General features: G+C 38.2%; 1 protein-coding gene and 1 long non-coding RNA gene across 7 annotated transcripts in view; one reads left to right on the top strand and one right to left on the bottom strand.

Annotated features, from left to right (window-relative positions):
- Nucleotides 1-2373, bottom strand: part of CDIN1 (CDAN1 interacting nuclease 1) — a 129520-nt gene extending 127147 nt beyond the window's left edge. For 2 of the 6 annotated variants that reach the window (XM_061463421.1, XM_061463419.1), the window contains exon 1: nucleotides 2147-2368. In XM_061463421.1, coding sequence (XP_061319405.1) covers nucleotides 2147-2247 — 101 coding nt within the window. In that variant the 5' untranslated portion in view covers nucleotides 2248-2368. Of the gene's footprint in view, nucleotides 1-2146 lie in introns of all 6 variants that reach the window. The other 4 variants (XR_009745111.1, XM_061463422.1, XM_061463420.1 and 1 more) reach the window with 4 other exon arrangements.
- A 340-nt stretch (nucleotides 2374-2713) lies between these two features.
- Nucleotides 2714-20184, top strand: part of LOC133274334 (uncharacterized) — a 156058-nt gene continuing 138587 nt past the window's right edge. Inside the window, exons 1-2 of the long non-coding RNA XR_009745116.1 lie at nucleotides 2714-2844; nucleotides 4242-4341. This is a non-coding gene — a long non-coding RNA (uncharacterized LOC133274334). The remainder of the gene's footprint in view (nucleotides 2845-4241; nucleotides 4342-20184) is intronic.

Raw genomic sequence — 20184 nt, forward strand, 5'->3', positions numbered from 1 at the left:
AAATTACTCTTAGGGAGAAACTGCAGAGCAAGAGCAGGCCCATAACAAAATGTGAAGGATACTTAATACAAATAAAGAGCATAAGCTGTGACTCTTCCAAGAAACACAACAGACCAAGGAAGGAACCAATAGGTAAAACAGTATTAGAAAAAAAACTGAGCAGATTAATGCAGAAATCTAAAGACTGTCAAGATCTATGAGGCAGTAGGAACCAGAAATACTTGAAAACTGTGAATTTATGTATTGCATTACCAGTGGAATACTGATCCTTCCCAGGGAAAGATTGAAAGTGCAAGGTGGAAAGCAGCTATTACAGATGTTAGTGCTTTCCAGTTTGAATCAGCAACCATTTCCATATAATAATGATAAACCGGTTATGGACACCTTCATCACCTTGCAAGTGCCACGACAGATTCTGAAATATTTTCTTAAAAAGATTGAATCAGAAATTGGGGTGGGTGGGATGAGGGTTTGGCTTGATTTTGGTTTTCATAAAGAAAAAAAGCAGCCAAAAGTCCAATCAGATCCTTCTCATGCTAGAACTGAATGACACAGGCTCCAGATTAAAAGAAACTTGCTCCACAGTTACAGAACACACAATGGAAAAAGCCTCCTCTTTTGCACTTCAGACAGCACACAGGAGTCATCAAGTTCTGAAGCCTAAGAGTCAATGGATCTGTTGCAGCATCAAAGGAATGGACTAGGAGGTAAAATGTATCAGTGGCAAGGCCTGGTCTTTTTCTGACAGACTTATTTTCCCTATTACAGACACTCACATATCTCTGTATATCTTGGAAGCAGGTTTCTACACACAGTAACTGACCTGGCAAATGAACCCAAATTCTAATCTTTCAAGACAGCTTTATAAGGAGACTAGAAAAAGAGACTAAGCACATGTGTGTGCATGCACACACTCACACATACATATACACAAATTCTCATTTCATTAGCACTAAAGTGATAAAGCCAAATCTAAGCTCCTTAGACATATGCTGTCACAGCAAGTGTTCTTCCAAGTTGTAGAAGTACTGGACTCCATGAACCCACTGACCCAACTACATTGCTTTACCATCATTTCTTCTCTAGAACAGCTTGATCTTTAACTACATTACAGACTGTCCTGAAAAGAAGGAGATTTCACTGGACAATTTAAAAGCCTAAGTTCACAATGGCTTTTCATCCACTTACTGCAAGTTACACATGGCTTCAGTTTCCTCAGCCACACCTGTGGTAAGAATAGTAATGCTCACTCAGGAATCATGGGAAAGAATTTCTGGTTTACTTATTTTCTCTCTCTCTCCAAAGTAAGCACCACCCTTTAAAAAATACTTTTCTTATTTCTGTTATTTTAAAGACAGCACCACTCCTTTCTCCATAGAACCCAATCTGGTTTCTCACCCAAATCTGACCAAAGAGAATCTGAACAAATCTGAACAAAGACAACCTTATAACATGTCCTCTCTAACTCTGCTGCGGTTGGTAGTAAGCAAATTCTGGCAATGAAGATCAGTGCAGAGAACACATTCTGTCATGCACATCTTCTGATAGTAGCCTATGGTCATTTGCAAATGTCTTTGACAATTCTGAACGCAGCTCTAGAGAGGAAGTGGATGAATGCTCACATACAAGATGACCTCTTTTCCACATTTCAACTAGAGAGGAGCACCATGTAAAGAATTATGGGTCTGGAAAGCCCCTCTTCCCAAGACACGGGGCAATGGTATGACAGGCTGGATTACAACCTTGTCTCAGCCATAGAAGAATGGCCTAAACTTTAAGGCTTCGCTGATGTAAGATCTACTTGGTGTCCATAATGCCTTATGAAGGGATCTGAGAGCTTTTATTTGGACATGTGGCAGAAGATGGGAAAACGTTCTTTATTTTGTTCCAGCTTCGCAGGCCACAGGTGATAAGGACCGTCCTCCCAGCAGCAGTTACAGTGAGCTGCAGCTTGCCGTCGATGACCGTGTGCGTGTCCAAGTGATTTTGTACCGTGTGGGGCCTGGAACTGGGGGCACCTGCTGGAGCTGGCGGAGCTACCCCTGCGGACCCTTGCCTGCCCGCAGCGAGCTCTCAGGCCGGGACCCGGAGCCCGAGCCGCCCGCCCCGCGCTGGGCAGCGGCCCCGGAGAGCAGGAAGCACTTACCTAGGGAACTTCTCCTTCAGCTTCCTCAGGCTCTGCCGGGTGGGCTGCACGTGCCCCAGGAACTGCGCTATTTCATCGTACTGAGCTTTGGTCAGCTTCATGCTTCGCGCCGCCCACCCTCAGGGCGCCGGGAGGAACGAACGGAACGAACTGCACCGCTGCAGCCGCCGGCACCGCGAAGCAGACGGCCAGCGACAAAAGGGTGAGGGGTCACGGTTACCCCAGGGAGGCCTTTGCTACAAGCCCGGTGCCGAAGCACCCGGAGGCAGCGGCAGCCGCTGTTTCCCGGAGCTCCGCCCCGCGGCTCGGCCGGAGGGGGGGCGGGGAAAGCCGCCATCCCGCGCTGTTCGCGTCTGCGCAGCCGCTCAGGCGGGAGCGGGGAAGGTGGTATCGCCGTCCGCGGAAATGGTGTTTCTTTGGGGCAGGGATAGGTGGTCTCTGTGCGAAACGCGGGGGTTGCCTCGCCTGTGGCGGAGGAGGATCCTGGTGCCTCATGGCCGGTGTCATGAGCGTCTTTGCGCACTACGAGCCGTTCCTTAGGTTGACGCTGCGAAGGCGGAAGGCGCCGGGAAGGCACAGGGCATTGCTGGTCCGGGCTGCCGTGGGCGGTGGGCACACGCTGCGGCTGCCCGGAGTAGGGGATGTAAGCCTCGCCGTGTTACAGTTTTAGAGTATAATTTTCAAGGCCGTTTCCAGAAGTCAGTTGGAAATGACTTTTTTGTTGTTGTTGTTTTTTTTTGTTTGTTTGTTTCCCCGGTTTAAAGAGCAAACAACTGGTGAAATAGTGGGGTTGGGGCTGCAGATCCCGGCATGGCCCGAGCGGTCTGTAGCCTTGCACATGTACCCAGGAGTGGCTCCAGTGCAGTTTAAAAAAAAAAAAGTACAATTTTATGTTTGGATTCACTTCAAAGTTGATAGCAAATGATATTATTAAATACTGTTAAAAGTATCAGTAAGTATGCTGCAAGCCTTAGTTTCTGTTCCATGTTTTTACATGGGTATGCTGCTTTATAAGCAACATACAAGAACTAGAGGCTATAAAGAAAATTAACCATGTGTTTTTCTGAGAAATACAAATATTCCCTTTAATTTCAGTTTAATCTCATTCATGAACTGTGTACAGCTAGTGGAGCTTAGAGTTTTATGGCACTTAGTCCATGAAAATTGCTTCAAGTCTTAAGAAATGGTTTGTGATTTTTTTATTTTTATTTATATAGATACTAGGTTTTGTTCACTTGGTTTCTCTTGAAAGCTTTAGGATCACATTTTAAGTGTTTGGGGGTTTGTTTGTTTAAATCTATCCAGAAACTACAAAGTTTCTGCAAAAGTAAAAACAAATAGCATGGGTATGTCAGCCGAGTTAGTCATTTAGGAGTGAGACTGGGTTTTAATAGATTGACAGTCCCCAGTGAGCCCTTTGTCACTTGGAGGATTTTTGTTTGGAACCAGGAGCCTTTCTGGGAACAGCTGTTTCTAGTACTATGGCCTAAATATAAATGTTTGAAACTCATTAGTTGTTCCACAGTCAAAGAAAATCCAGTGAAGGTAAGCCAAATGACAGATTCCATTCCTCACTCAGAGACCAAAAAAAAAAAAAAGCCAACCACATGAACCTGAAAAAGGAAAGCATTATTTAATGTAAAGGCTATTATCTTTAGCTCTATCACATAGTATCCTTGGTAGTAGGAGAGAATGTGTTTGGGAAGGAAGGATGTGTTTCTTTCAATCCGGTATCTGCTTTAAAGGGTATAATTTTCTTGGGCCGTAGAAAGGGTCATGTTCCTCTACCTTTCCAAAGATGAGAATTATGACTTTGACTTCTGAAATAGATCTAAAAAAAAAAATAGAACTACATGCTTCTTTACTACCACTACTACTGCTCCTTTAGAAAAAATCAATATTGCTTCTTAGGGGAAAACAAAAAAAAAGTGACAAACAGTGGTTTGCTGACTTTGCTGTGTCATAATTTCCAGAGAAAGTGTTGTTTTTTTTTTTTCAGTAAATCATAATGCTCATATCTATAACCTCTATCTCTGTTCACTTCATTTACTAATATATTTCTTGTTTTTTTTTAATTTTTATTTTTTATTTATAGATCAAATGACACTTCCGTCTACACTGCACAGAAATGAAACGAATTACAAGAACTGCAGGATGAAGTTACCAGTGTATGGACCAGACTGCAGACGTCTGATGTATGTATGTCCTAGGTTTAGCAGTAGCAGTCAGTTTTGGTCCTTCTTGGTAGCTGGTGCAGCGTTGTGTTTTGACTTTCAGCCTGGGAACAGAGCTGATAACACTGATGTTTTAGTCTGACCAAGGACTTTGTGAGGCTCATGCTCTGCCAGGGAGGAGGGAAGCCGGGAGGAAGCAGAGACAGGACACCTGACCCAAGCTAGCCAAAGAGGTATTCCATACCACTTTGCCAGGGATGTAACGGAGAGTTACCTTGAAAGGCTGGGACTGCAGGGTTGGATGAGGTATCGGTCGGTGCTTGGTCGGGTTGGGGGGTGGGGCGAGTTACCGGTCGGCGGGTGCTGAGATGTTGTATTCTCTTCCCTTGTTATTTCCTTTGTAGGAAATGCTACCACCATTGGTGGTAGCAGTAGCGGTTTGTGTTACACCTTAGTTACTAAACTGTTCTTATCTCAACCTGTGGGAGTTGCATTCTTTTCGATTCTGCTCTCCATCCCTCCCAGAGTACGGGGAGGGCAAGAAGGGGAGGAGTGAGTGAACAAGTTGCCTGACTGGTTTTAAACCACAACAATGTATTATGTGTATATTGAATACAAATTTTGTAGACTGTCCTACTGGAACAAGGTTTTGTAGATTTCCAGGTTATTTAGGAAAAAAAAAAGTAAATAACCTTCTAGCATGAAGGTTCACTGAAATGAAGAGGAGCTGACACCATGCTGTCATGAGGTAACGGCCTTCAGAGATGTGAACTGCTGTTTTTTTTTTTGTCACAAAGAAGCATTTTGCATGATGAAACTTAAAACAGATGAGAACTTCTCTATGCAAAGTATAAGCCACTCTGCCTAAATTAGTTAATACAAAACTTTTCCAAGAAAATGCTCAAAAGCACAGTGAGAAAAAAATGAGATACTTCTAGGAGAAAGAGTTCATTAAATACTTTTTTTTTTTTTGCCCCCAGAAATCAAACTGCCATTACAATCTTACTATATAGAACATCAGACCCTGTGTAATTAAGCTGTGTATGTGTATTGTCAGATGTTGCGGTAGTAAGTTCAGTAAATAACTAAATTAAATACATCAGAAAATACCCACAAAAGTGTGAAGATCTTCAATTTCCTTTGGCTCAGGAAGTTTCAGAGCTGCAAATGGTTGCATGCTGGGGGAGCCTTCTCAGGAAGTAGCTATGTGCTTGCGTTCTACTTACATTCATTGGTATCTGCCTGCGGCAGCTACTCTTCATTTTTCCTTGGGGTTAGGTTCCAATCCATCAGTTATATAAACTAAGTTTCCTTCCAAGAAGGAAGAGGGCTAAAGAGAAAGAAACTAGGAAAAAGAAGTGATTGGGAATGAGAAATGAAGGGGAGGAAAAAGGAAGAGGACATGTAAGCTGTAGAGGGGAAATAAAGGCAGGGAGACAGAAAAACACCTGGTAGAAGACTTCCAGTAATGACCATCATTCCTTGCAGGTAGTTTTGGCCACAGTTGGTGTAGGACAGTAGTTAACGAACCCTTGGTGTGTTTTTTTTGTTGTGTTAGTTGATAGTTTAACTGTGCCATTACTAGATGTCTCACATTACCTTAAGAAGGTGATTGCATAGTGTGATTTAAGCCAAGTTTAGAGTTAAAATATCATTCATTATTCTCCACAGAAGAGTAGGTAATTATAGTATGATATTATGAGGAATCAATTCATGCACAAAGTGCTAATTTTGATTTGATTTTTATGACCTTACAGCTGCTGTTTTATTTTACCACCCTGTTTCTTCATAGACACAATCTTTGATCAGTGTTGCTTTCTGTAACAAAATTAATGCAAAGACTGCCAGCAGTCATATATGTGTTCTAATCTGTTGATTTAGACGCTTGTATGGAGAACTTTTTTTTTGGTGAAACTCAGCTCTTCTTATTTGGCATTTGTAGCACATGTGTCTGTAACAGGTCTAATAAAAACCTCCACAGGGTACAGTAGTTACCTCATAAACAAGGAGAACCCTCAATTTATGATCTAATTTATATCCATAGGTTTTAATGTACTGTCTGAAAGAGATTGTATTATGAAACAAACTACGATATCTTCATATGTATTAAATAAATAAAAAATGGAACAATTGGTCTGCATCACTGTTAGACATTAACTGTTTTGCTAATTCACATGATAATAAGTCACCATGAGTTTCTTTTTTTTTCCCTGAAAGTGTTCATGGGATTGCTCGATACCACAAAAGTGTGAAGAACAAGACAGCAATAGAATGATTATACATAGCAGAATACCAATTAAAGAAGTCAGGCAGGCATAGTTTTCCTTCCGTGTCTTCAGATTTTTTCCTCGTAATTGCAGAAGTCATTGAGGCAAATTAATCTAGTTTTCTGTACTGTTAGTATACCCAATATATCTTTCTTTAAAATACTTACTTGCTTGTTGAAATAATTAAAAAAAAAAAAGTCTGCATTCACAGTGTTTTGAAAACACTGCTTTATATGCGCAGAGCCTGGTCTGTGGGCAATTGTAAGTCCATCAATTTTAATGGACTTGTGCCACTTTTATGGTGCTAAGCTGCATGTTTATGTATTTTCTGTAACAAGCTCTAAAAGATTTTTGAAAATGATGAGTTATTTAAAAATCAATTTCTATGACTAAGATGGTAAGACATGCCCTAAGTGTTCTGACCCTGCCACTTGATTCCACTGTAATTCCACATGATGAAATTTCTGGCGTTTGAATTTGCCTTTTTAAGCTTTCAGTAGTCAGATACAGAAACCTATGTGAAAATACCTTTCTGGTTTCAAATTCAATTATTTAAAGTTAATTTCCCCTTTTTTGTCTCTGTGTGTTAAAATACCATTAATTACTGCTTTTTCCCCGAGAGATTTTGGCTTTATTCATTGTACAGAGAAAACCCTGCAGTTGTGTGATGAATTACGTTGTTTTCTTTGCCTCATTTGAAATGTGTACTGAGTGAAGGAAGCAGGAAGTGTAGACAGAAAATTGAAGTGTAAAGATAATATAACTGCTGCCCAGGAAATACTGATTCTCTCCTTGGTTCTGTTACAGACTTCTTGTGTAAACTCAGACGTCATTTGATTGAATTTTCTTTCTATGTGGCTCTTTTTTTGACACAACATGCATGTAACTCCGTGCCAGGCATCTAATTTAATTACGTAGGTGCCATAAGCTGCTGGCTAAAGAGGTCATCCCAATCTGCTTTGGCCAGTTTCAGAGTAATATGGCTGATTGTATGCATGCATGGCCAGGCAGATCAGCTGATCCACCTGATAACTTGTCATTCAAAACTCCTTTCTCCCTGCACCAGTATTATTTTTCAGGTAAGTCAACATGTGACTCCAACTCACTGAACAGCCTTATGAATGTTTGTGCCAGCACATGGGAGGAAATAGGTATGCATAGCCAGAGACAGCAGGGCTACCTCTTTCTGTCAGTGGTAACAGAGCCTTGGAGAATTAACCTCACAAATTAGGCATCTAAATTAGGTGCCAATCAGTAAGCAGTATGATTATCCTGAATATGTTTTGCCAAGGATTTATGTTTGAGAGCCTCACAGCACTAAATGGTAAGCATTGTCAATAGAACTGAATTTAATGGAGGTTTTACCTTTGATGTACAGAGTACTACTAAACATAGCACTCTGAAAAATCGGGTCGTAGGCATATTACACTGGAGAGCCCAAAGCAGTGGACAGTTCAAGTCTAAATCTTTCAAACTTAATTTCTTTCATACATAATATCTGAGTGGAAAATAATATATATATACACGTACACAAACGTATTCAAAAATATACACGAGAGAGCTTTTGAAATATATTTGCTAATATGTATCTTCATGCTAGTGCTTATGCAATAAGCTGCTATGGTGATAAGATTATTCTTGGTATGTATGACATGGACAGCATGTAGTAAAGAATAAATGAAGCTAAATTTTGAATTTAAAGTTTAAAAAGTAGTACTGAAGGGGTGTGAAATTTTCTATGCAAGTGAGGCAAAGGTGGGAAAGATCAGAAATTTTGAAAACTGTTTTGTAATACAGGTAAACAGAAGGACTGAATCAAGGTTGTACAACAAAATGGAACTCTTAAGCATGTAACAATTTTGGGGAAATTTGAATTATTTAATTTTTTTTTTAATAAAATTTCAATTGTCACCTTTTATTCAGGGATTTAAACTGAATAGCTGAGATGTCTCTCACTTTTTCTTCTAAAATGCATAGTACTTTATTGCCCAAAGATTCTCACCTCTCATTACATACTGAGCATATTGAGTATTTTCACCATTAAAGAGTTGTAATATTCTTTGAATGATACCACAGAATCATAAAGTGTGTAATGCAGGTAACCTCAAAAGATTATGTAGTCAACCAGATCTTTGACTGATCTGGTATCAAGTATACAGTATCAAGTACTTCACTGTCTCATACCTAAGTATTTCTAATTTGTCAGTGTACACTTCCATATTGAGGTTTTCATAGTCTCCATTGGTAACATGTTCCTGTATTTTACTTTGCTTGTATTTGGAAGGCTTGTTTCTAGTATTTAATTCCAAGACTCCTGATTGCAAATAAAACAACTTGCTTTCCTCTGTATACTTTGAAGAGAGGGGAGAATAGTAAATCACTGTCATTTTTACTTGTTTCAGGATCATTACAGTGCTGATCCACTACTGTTTTTGTTTAGTAGTGTAAGCAAGCCCAGTTCTTTCAGTCTTTCTTGTAAGTCATTTTTCTGAAAGGGTTGTAATTTTTTTGTTTTTCTGTCTATGCTTTGCAATATCTTAAAAGATTTTGCAACACTGCTTCAGCTAAGGCTTTTCATTTTGCTGAGTATATAAAACCTCATATTATTTAAGCAAGATTCATGTGTACTGTTTCTCAAATTAACCACTGAAAAAATTTATGCTCTTCAGTTATGCTAGCTCATAGAAGCAGCACCACTAAGGGAAAGTAAAGTATGCATAACACAGTGGACACACTGGTGTACCTTACAGTTTACAAATTATAAGACAAGAATCTGAAATACTTTAATTAATGGGTGAACATGGTAATATTTTAGGTATTTTTTGCATGGAGGTTTATAATAGCATTACAGTTTCTTGAGTGTTCCATTTCTTCTTATACCCATTCCCTCTTTTTAACACATGTAAAACATATTTGACGTTTATAATAATGGAATGATTAGGCATGTTACTGACATCAAGGTTTAAGGGACTGGGTGACATAGAGAATTTATGTTCCACTTTAATCCATTTATCAACCTCCTCTGGGAACTGTTTTTAAATCTAACTCAAGCCATATGAACTGGGGGAAAAACACCCTGCCTTATCCAGCAGCCTGGAAAATACATAAATGTATGAAATTGTTGTTGGTGCTCCCCCCACCTTCCTCTTTTTTAGTGAGGAGAATATTAATAGTAGCCGTTAATGACTTCTTTGCACATCAAATTGTTTTTTATTATTATTATTAAAAAAGATTCCTTAGGTAATAGTGCTGCTTTTTTTTTTTTTTGTGAGGGGGGAAAAAAGGTTTTGAGTGTATTTGAATTCTACAAATGTGTACAGTAACACTAAACCCATTTGCTTCAAAGATATCCAAAAGGGCAATGTAGGTAGTCTAAACTTAGGCCTGAACTCAGTCACCTGTAATAAAACTAGTTTGCCTTTTCTGCCCTGTAAACAAAATGAAGTTGCCACTTGGTTAGTAATAAGAGATGTATAGGACCAGGTTCTCAGGTGCTTTGATGTGACTCCAAAATCATTTAATTGGAGTGAAGGTGATATAAGCAAGTTCAAAATTGGGTACATTGTACAACTCACATTGATGCAGTTGGTTACCTTTATAATGTAAGGAACGGTAATAGAAGACTTCTTACCACTCCTTGATATTTGACATTGACATTCAAGCATGTACCTGGAGAGATTAAACTCAGGAACCATGTATTTTTAGCTGTTCAGTCAGAATAATTTGCTGCCTACCAAAGTGCCAATCTTGGGTTTTAAAGATGAAAAATATGCTATTAGTCAAATATTTATGAGTAGAACCCAATGTGTTTAAGCCTTGTTGACCTTTACATAGTTATGACATATATGTCCTCTCTTGATTATCCTTACCATTGCTTTGATCTGGAAAAAGTAAAACAGGAGGTTAAGTAGTCCCTAAGGGTAACTTAAAGACTACTGCCATGTTGCATGGGTTTAGTATACTTAGTGTCATTCATGGCAAGTTGACGAGATTGCTCAAAACTATAAAATAGCTTGTTAGGTAATGCCATTTAAGAAAAAAAGTAGTTCTGAAAATGAGCTTACTGTTTCCATATTTAGTGTTCTAATATTCTAAACACTGTATTTGATAGTATTTGTGTTAGATGTATAAAGCCTAACTCTTCTGTTTCAGTCACGTGCAAAGTGGGTTTAAAATATAATCCAGTTTGCTAATACAGTTATATCTTCTTCCTGATTTGAGGCCAGAAGGAAAGCCACTATGGTCATTTAGCCTCATTTCTTGAATAACATATGTTGTAGGTATTTCATTAATTAATTGCTGCTTATAATTTAGCACCTGTGATTGAATTAGAGGACATCTTTTTAGAACAAAATGGTACCCCAAAATATCTTTAAACCTTCATTGAAAGTGATCCAGAAGTACAGATTTTTGCTAAATTCTTTGTGGTTAATTATTTTTGCTGAGCAGTAGCCCAATTTGAATTTGTTTACTTTTATTTTTATCACTTAGTTTCACTATAGCTTGATTAACTGATATTGGTAGGTTGTATGCTATGTATTAAATATTACATTAATGAAAGATTTCTTCTATGGGGTTTTAGGAATAAATACATAAATAGTATAGCATGAAGTTATCATTTACATCAGGGCAAGTAGAAACAAGAGAAGACAAAGGCCTCATGATAATTAGCACTCCTCCATCTCTTGTGAGCCATGTAGCAACGTAAAACAAACAGGGAATTATCACTTTTATCTTGTGAGGTGCCTTTACTAAACAGGTCTAGAAAAATGGAACAGATCATTCTACCTCTTCTGTCCCCTTCAGTTACCTTGCCTAGCTTCAGAGACACCAGATGTTGCCTGGGATACTTGTTTGGGGTTTTTTCTGGTACTCTTCTCTGACAGGCCTAATTTTTAATTTTACACTCTTTCTCCTGTTTAACTTTCTCCTTTTATCAAACAACACCTGGTAGTTACACAGGACAGCACTGTGAGCACATGATTAGAGAACTAATTGTGTGGGTTGGAATCTGGTGGTCCATCTGATCATTCCTGTGCTGTCTCTGAATTACTAAATGTAATTTAAAGTAATTGAGTTTCTCGTGAAGTTCAGTAAGGGGAAATGTGAAGTCTTATATCTTGGAGGAATAACCTCAGGTACTAGCGCACACTGGGGTACAGCTGTCTTGAAAGCAGCTTTGCTGAGAAGGATGTTGGGATTCTGACTGTGAGCCAGCAATGCACCTTTGGATAGTATCTTGGGCTGCATTAGGAGGAGCATGGTTGCAGGTTGGGAGAGGTGATTTTTCCTCTCTACTCAGCCCTAATGAGGCTGCATCTGGAGTACTGTTTGTAGTTTTGAGTTCCCCAGTACAAGAAAAGCTACAGACTTACTGGAGCAAGTCCAGAGCAGGGTTCAAAATATGATTAAGGGACTGGAGTATCTGTGTATAAGAAGAGGCTGAGAGACCTGGGACTCTTCAGCCTAGAGGAGAGACAGGAGGACCTTACCAACATGTCTAAGTACATGGTTGGAGGGAATGAGCAAGAGTGAGCTAGACTATTCACAACCTGTTAGTTGTGTGCACTGACAAGATGGGGGCAGTGGGCACAAACTAAAACACATGAAATTCCATCTGAACAGGAGTAGACACTTTTTTACAAGTGGGATCAAACACTGAAACAGGTTGTACAGAGAGGTTGTATAGTCTTCTGTGGGGATATTAAAAAGCTGACCAGACACAATCATGGACAGCAGGCGCAAGGCACCTCCTCCAACTGAGCAGGGCGGGGGGTTGGACTAAATGACCTCATGAGGTCAAATTCTGTGATTCTGCAAAATTTAGAATCATAGAATCATAGAATAGTTAGGGTTGGAAAGGACCTTAAGATCATCCAGTTCCAACCCCCGTGCCATGGGCAGGGACACTTTACGCTAAATCATATCACCCAAGGCCCTGGCCACTGCCAGGGATGGAGCATTCACAACCTCCCTGGGCAACCCATTCCAGTGCCTCACCACCCCAACAGGAAAGAATTTCCCCTTATATCCAATCTAAACTTCCCCTGTTTAAGTTTTAACCCGTTACCCCTCCTAACAGTGAAACAATGAAACTGTGAACAATGAAGCAGTGAACAATGAAAGAGAGATGGTTTTAGTGAAAGTCAGGGAAGCACATTTTGTTTAAACGCACTTAATGTTAGCAAGTCCTTACAACTAATGAGGCAGCATTTTTGATCCAGCTCTTTATTCTTGATGTAAGCACCAAAGGCTTTCAGTTCTCTTCTGAAGGTAGAAGTTTCAGAGCCTGTTTGTATTTCACTGATGTGCTCTTGGATGGATATGTTATTTAATAATGCATGTCAGGTGGGTTATTTGGCTGCATAAAGCAGTGTTCAACTGTAAAAGAACTTTCAGAATAACTTAAAACTTTTGAATTGTGCTCTTTTGACACGTATTTTGCAACTTCAGCACTCATTACTTTGTAGTCTGGCAAGTAGTGGTTCCTTGCTGGTACTGGTGTAACAGGAAGTTAATGAATCTATAATTATCTACACATCATAAATATCTGGAGGCAAAATGTTTCTTTTTTTTTTTTTGTGCTGGGGGAACTGGTAATACAGTTGTTTAAGGAGAAAAATGTAGGCTTAATGGTAGTTTGGCTCTGAGTACTTGCCAAGGAAGTTCTGCTTGCATTCTGACAGTAGATTATATGATTAGAAGAGTAGCCAGGGAATATCTCATGTGTAGGGGAATCTCAGCTGACTGTTGCCTTTTCTCTGGTATACTACCTAGGCCTAATTTCTAAAGATCAGAACTAATTAACTTCTTATGCGTCTTTGATTTACTGTATCTAAGTAAAATTCAGAATTTCATCGGTAGGAATTTTTAAATCAGTAATTTTAGGGGAAAAAGTACAGTTTTAGGAAAACTTCTATGTAATAAGGTGCGTTGAACTTTCTTTACACTGGGAAGCTTATAGACCAGATCTACTGCATGGCACAGTTAGTAGTCATGCAGTGGATAGTTGAATGTATATAACTGATTCAGTACCTGCACTCTATACTTTTCAACATAGCTGATTGCTGTAGGTGAGCTAGGTGTTTTCCAGGACTCAAAAAAGAAAAAAAAAAAATTCAGAATACACTTGAATATTTCTGTGCCATACTTATTTATCACACAGACATATTTAAAGTGTACATCTATACAGAATGATACAAATGAATGTGAGCTGCTCTTTCTGTGCTTTGAGCTGATTTGAGCTCAATGTGAGTCCAGCTCAGGTCCAGAAATCCAGATTGCTGTGCTAGTATGGTAGTATGTTAGTCAGCATTCTCTTTTGCTTTGCAGGGGTTATCCAGCAACATTGGATATGTAGCTTCCTCTGACTACCTCAGAATGTGGATGTGTGATTTCTGTACCCATCTGCATAGATGTAAATGTGAGTTAGTCACTGAATGGGAATGGAGTTTACAAAGCTTTGGTCAAAACTAATTGAAGAACAACATCTCAAAACTTTTTAGTGAAATCTGATTTTTAAGCTGCAACTGAAAATATATAAACAGATTAAGAATTTGGTTATGCAGTCCTGAGAAGAATTAAGTTTCCAGTGAAGAAAAGGGTGAATATTTGTTGCAAAGGTTAAAATTCCTGGAATGACTATTTGTAAAATTAATGATTCATTTTTTAAGTTCTAGAGCTTCAACATTTTGTATAAGTATTTCAGATTGATTGTTTGGGGAACTGGAGAACTGTCCTCTAGTCTAGCAATAATTCAGGCTCATAATTTATTGTAATACTTATTCTTTCAGTTTACAGGTGATGTCTTTTATATGCCATCCTTTTGAAGAGTTAACACTTCCCTAAGAAGTCCTAACATTAACCTCCATGCCAAAACTTAGGTTACTTGCAAACTAACTTCTAACATGAAAAAAAACACAGAAAAAGTGCCAAATTGAATTCTTTTTTTGCTCTGTGATTCCACAGACAGTGGTAAAACTGTGCAGGTTAATCTAATAGAGTTTTTATTTCAAAACTGGAAAAAATTAGGAAGGGAAAAATACTAGCACACTGGGAAAAAAACCCCACATTTTTTACCAAAAATTGCAAATCCCAAATTTATGTGTGTTTTCAGTTTATTGTTTAATCCCATTCCATTCATTGTTCTTGACAGTGAAATGCAACAGAAAAGAACTTTAGTTAAGGAAGTTTTATGCAGTAATTATAATCTTCCTGCATATTGAAGTGAAGGACAGAACAATGAAAAGGAAACTGCTTCAAATCAATCTCTACTATTTTAATCTATTTATAGAATCCCTAATCAAAGCATGATTCATACAAACCTTGGGAGAATATAATGCTATAGCTTATGTGCATTTATTTGTAAGTGGAAGTGTTCTTACGCAGTATCCTCATGGTTAGCGCTACCTCTTATCTGTCACCATTATCACATGTAGTAATCTTTACTGATAAACTTAGCTTCAAATCAATAATTTCACAGACTAGGAAAATAAAACAGAATATAGCCTTTTGAATGAGAGTTATGTTGGTTGATGAGTTAGTAAAAACAATATGACACTTGCCTTCTAAATAATACTGCAGTCTCTTGTAAATCCTTTAGCAATTTTATCTAATCTTTCAAGTTGTAAAATCATAGCTGAAGGCAGGAAGAAAAAGAATGCCCAAGTAAGACATCTCTTATGGTTATATCAATGATATATAACCAGCTCTGAAGTAATAACATTTTAACAAGGACTAAAGTCTTACCCAAAATGAGATCTCATCCACTTCCACATCTTCATTTACTGCATTCATAAGAATTAAGTTTATAATTGGGAAATATTATCAATTACTGTTTGTAGGACATTACAGGTGTCGTGGTTTAAACCCAGTCAGGTAATTCGTTCGCTCACTTCCCCCCCTTTTCTTGCCCTCCCCCTGCTCTCGGAGGGACGGAGAGGAGAATCGAAAAGAATGCAACTCCCACCGGTTGAGATAAGAACAGTTTAGTAACTAAGGTATAACACAGATCACTACTGCTACCACCAATGATAATAATGATAAAGGAAATAACAAGGGAAGAGAATACAACACCTCAGCACCAGCTGACCGATAACTCGCCCCCCAAGCCCGACCAAGCTCCGACCGATACCTCCTCCAACCCTGCCGTCTCCCAGCCCTTCCGGCTAACTCTCAGTTACATCCTGGGCATGACGTGCTGTGGTATGGAATACCTCTTTGGTCAGTTTGGGTTAGGTGTCCTGTCTCTGCTTCCTCCTGGCTTCCCCTCCTCCCTGGCAGAGCATGAGGCTCACAAAGTCCTTGGCCAAACCAAAACATCCTTGTTATCAGCTCTGTTCCCGAGCTGAAAGTCAAAACACTGCACTGCACCAGCTACCAAGAAGGAGAAAAAAAATGACTGCTACTGCTGAACCCAGGACAACAGGTATGCTACTGTCTTGTTTAGAGTAATGGTTTTGCATCCGAACCATATCTTAACAGATAGGGGTATCTCTAAACTAGCTTCAAAGTACTGTATTTGCATGCTGTTTATAAAACAATATTCACCATTACTAAGTATAGTATTGCTATATTTTGTAAGTTCAGCGCTGCGAAATGCATATACTGTTAATATATTTTCTAGTCCATTAAGGACAAGCAGCATATTATGCTCCATTTAATAAAAGATTTACAAGTCAGTAGTGTGGAAGCTTATTCTAGTATAATTTTGGGGTGTAGATGTAGCCATCTTTTAGAAATTGTGTTATTGTGTTAACTCAAAACCAAATTTTTATTAACTACATTGTAGTGTCACATAAGATCCAAAGGGTTAAACTTTCATCTTGCTTGAAACTGATACAAAGCTACAAAAGTCTTAAATAGTGAGACAGCTTAGGAACAGCAAGGAACTTTTCTGGCCATAGTGGAAGAGGAGAGATGGGGAGAAATTATATAATTTTTTTACCTGTTGTCACACTTTTCGGCCATGCATCAGTAGAAACAAAAATAAGCCATGGAAGAAGTATCTGTGTACTTCTTTCTTTTCTTCAAGACTTTTGGTTTAATCAACAGTGAAATGGGTAATTGTGCATCTTGGTGTGTTTCAACACCAATTCATCCAGTAACAGCTAGTTAGCTCTTCATTTTTGTGCCTTCAATATGGAATTAATATCAAATGAAAAAATGAGTCTTGTACCATTGTTCTGTGTGATTAAGTGTGGAGGCTCGGTCTTTATTCTAACAGCCCATGGGAATTGGTCTGAAAATGTTTGTGGGATTTGCTCCAAAGAGCCAATGATCCAAAAGCTACCTGGTAGGCTTTAAAAATTGATACTTAAGCTTTCAAGTTGTCTGACATTTGTGTGCATTGTGTTACTGATGCAGCGGTATAATATTTTATTCCCGCTTTTGTTATTATTTATTACTTTAAAAATAACTCTGTAACTATAAATCTTTTAGGCCTTTTACCAAGTTAGATTCTTACTGGAATTAGAAAAAAATGATTAATTAGCTCTTGAAGAATCTTCTCGTTTTTAGAATCATAGAATAGTTAGGGTTGGAAAGGACCTTAAGATCATCAAGTTCCAACCCCCCTGCCATGGCCAGGGACACCTCACACTAAACCATCTCACCCAAGGCTTCATCCAACCTGGCCTTGAACACCGCCAGGGATGGAGCATTCATAACCTCCCTGGGCAACCTATTCCAGTACCTCACCACCCTAACAGGAAAGAATTTCCTCCTTATATCCAATCTAAACTTCCCCTGTTTAAGTTTTAACTCGTTACCCCTTGTCCTGTTACTACAGTAATTGATTTGTTTTTTTTTTTTTTTGTAATTGATTTGTTTTTTGTAATTTTGATTTGTGGGAAAAAAGTATTGCTCTTTACCCTACTTGGAGGCAACTCAGAGGTGTCCTGTGTATGTATTTCTGGCCTTTACAGTAGATATTAATACCGAGGCAACATTTGCCATAGTATGCATTTTTTTTCCTTCAAATGTGTTCTAGTTAAGAGGGATGCAACTTTCTATCTTCTGAATCCAAGGTGTACATCTTTTTGTAATGTTTTTGAAAAGCATTCTGTTGTCAGTGTGCTATTTTTAAAAAACAGAATATATCTACTTTTGTCTTTTAGAGATAGTTGCAAATGCTGCTTCACTTCTGGAAGAGCACCCAGGGGTATAGCATATATTTGGATATATTAGGTACATTCAGATTCCTGAAATATTATTAGAGAGAGAAGCCGTACTAGGAGTTGTGTAACCATGTGAAATTAACTTCCCAGATACAGAGTGGGGAACAGTTGTTAATATCAGAATCCAGTTACACATTTGTGATGGCTAACATTTTTTCAGTGTATTGTCACTAAATGTATAGGCTATGATGTTCTGACATTTAATTTGTGATGTAATGAAGGCATTTATAAATTAAGATTAAAAAATGTTTAAGGACACCATAAATATTATTGAAAAGAAAAATAGTAGGTGCAGGAATAATGTTCTTCAAGGAATGTTTTGCAGGGCTGTATAAGTTAGCATTTTCATTAATTACACTGGCTCAAAAATACGTGCTAAAAACAAAGTGGTAGGTGTTAGAGCAGATGAGAAATAGGCATTCATGCAAAAATAAGTCACTTCTGGTGATCTTGAAGCATGTAGTAATACAAAATAGGATGAAAGTCTGTAATATGGGATGGGTATAACAAGAATTTTTGCTATAAATTACACTTTTTTGAGTGCAAACTTTAAAGACCTGGAGGTTCTTGTGGAGCTGATGTATTTATAGTAAAGACAGGTAAGAATTAATTCTGTTGTACAAGAGCTTCATATGTCTGAACATCACCTGGAATACTGTGGAGTATTTCTAATTGTCTGCTTTCGATAACGAGTTCAACTGAGATGGGTGCAGCTGAGCAGGGTGAGGTAGAGCCTCAAGGAAATTTAGGAGTTTAGCTTCCTTAGTTGAATAAAACAAAGACTGGGAGTTGGTACAACAGTTACCTATGAAAACATGAACGGGTGATAAACCACAAGGCATGGAAAAGACCTTTATAAAATAAATGGCAGTTACCAAAAGAACAAATTATCATTGTTCTATGCTGGGTCATTCTTAAATGTGAACTGAAAAATTATGTTTTTACCTGAAAAATGAATGAGATGCTACAGCTATGAATAGATGCAACAAAGAACCCTGATAGTTTTCCCTGCAAAGTTTCATAAATTTATGTAAAGGTGTGGTTACCTAAGTAAGTTACTCTTGAGACTAGACTCTTTCAACTCTAGGTTAGTGGGACACGCCTTGGTTTCACATTTGTTACATCTGCATTCTTTTGTTTCAGTCTTTTTTTTCTCAATTTCAGTAAATAAACACCACTCAACAGTCTTATAAATACCACAAACAATTAATGTACAATCTAAATGTTTTTGCAGGTAAAGCATAGAGAGCTACTCAAAGTTGTTACATTTTTTATTTACTACATGACTCTTCGCTGTCCCTCGAGGAAATATAATCTCTGTTGTTTAATGAGCTTTCTCATTTTATTGTAAATGCTTATGTTCACTGATTCATGAAAGTTTACTTCTTTTGTAGTATTTGGCTTGCGTTTTGCCAGAAACTTATGCTGAAAAATACAGAAAACACATCTCTGGTCTTCTTCCCATGTTTGTCTCAAACTGGAAGTCTCTGTTGTGCATGAATCCTGAACTCCTCTTTAGAGATTAATTTTTATTTCATCATGAGCAGTTGAATATGTGTTTGGCAAAAACAACCTTTTTTGTTTCAATAAAAAAATTAAACACTGTTAGTTATTCAGATTCAGAGCTGCAGGGATACATTTTAAAGCTTACTGCTTATGCTTAAAAAAATTTTATAAAATACAGAAAATTGCCATAATTTGCCTTTTAATTGTCTCACACTTCTAGTTTAGTTTTCAGAAAACTTGACTTTAAAGGAATACAGCAAGAGGTCTGTAGATAGAAGTACTATTTTTTATTAGACCTACTGGAATATTTGGAAAAGCCAGGCTTGCAGGCACACAAGCCTCTCTTCCATGTGTGAAATAGAAACAGCAGCAAAATAATAGTTTGAGAACAAGTGCTCAGAGATAGCAGACATACATCAGTTCAACCACCTTTAAAAGAAAAGCAATTAGTACTTGTGAAGAGACAGACTGATATGGGGCTGGAGCGGGGGGAACAGGAGAGAAAGACAAAGATACTTACCTCTACAGAAGATGTTGCATGTGAAATACAGGTGAGTCTGGGAGAGAAGAAAGGGAGATTAAAATGTGCGATAAAAGCACTCTCTTGCATCCATGATTTTTGGCATCTGGTGGAATTATGAGTTCTGCTTACCAAAATTTCAAAGATATTTGTTGGTTTTACCTGAGCCTAGGGACATAGTGTGTGACCAATCAGAGAGGAAGGAATGAGAGATCAGAAACACAGTGACTACTGACATGCTCATAGATGGGTATTTTTTTCCTTTATAAGCTTTATCAATTTGATATGTAGTTTTTGTTTAGTTTTACATACATCACAGCTGTATGATGGCAGATTACTGGGATAAGCTGTATTTGGATGTATATTATGGAAAGCACAGTTGTATAATCGAATG

This window comes from Pezoporus flaviventris, unplaced genomic scaffold, assembly GCF_033815535.1.
Source record: "Pezoporus flaviventris isolate CSIRO_AGI_PZ_B2104156 unplaced genomic scaffold, CSIRO_AGI_Pfla_v1 ptg000036l, whole genome shotgun sequence".
In the NCBI taxonomy this organism is placed as follows: domain Eukaryota; kingdom Metazoa; phylum Chordata; class Aves; order Psittaciformes; family Psittacidae; genus Pezoporus; species Pezoporus flaviventris.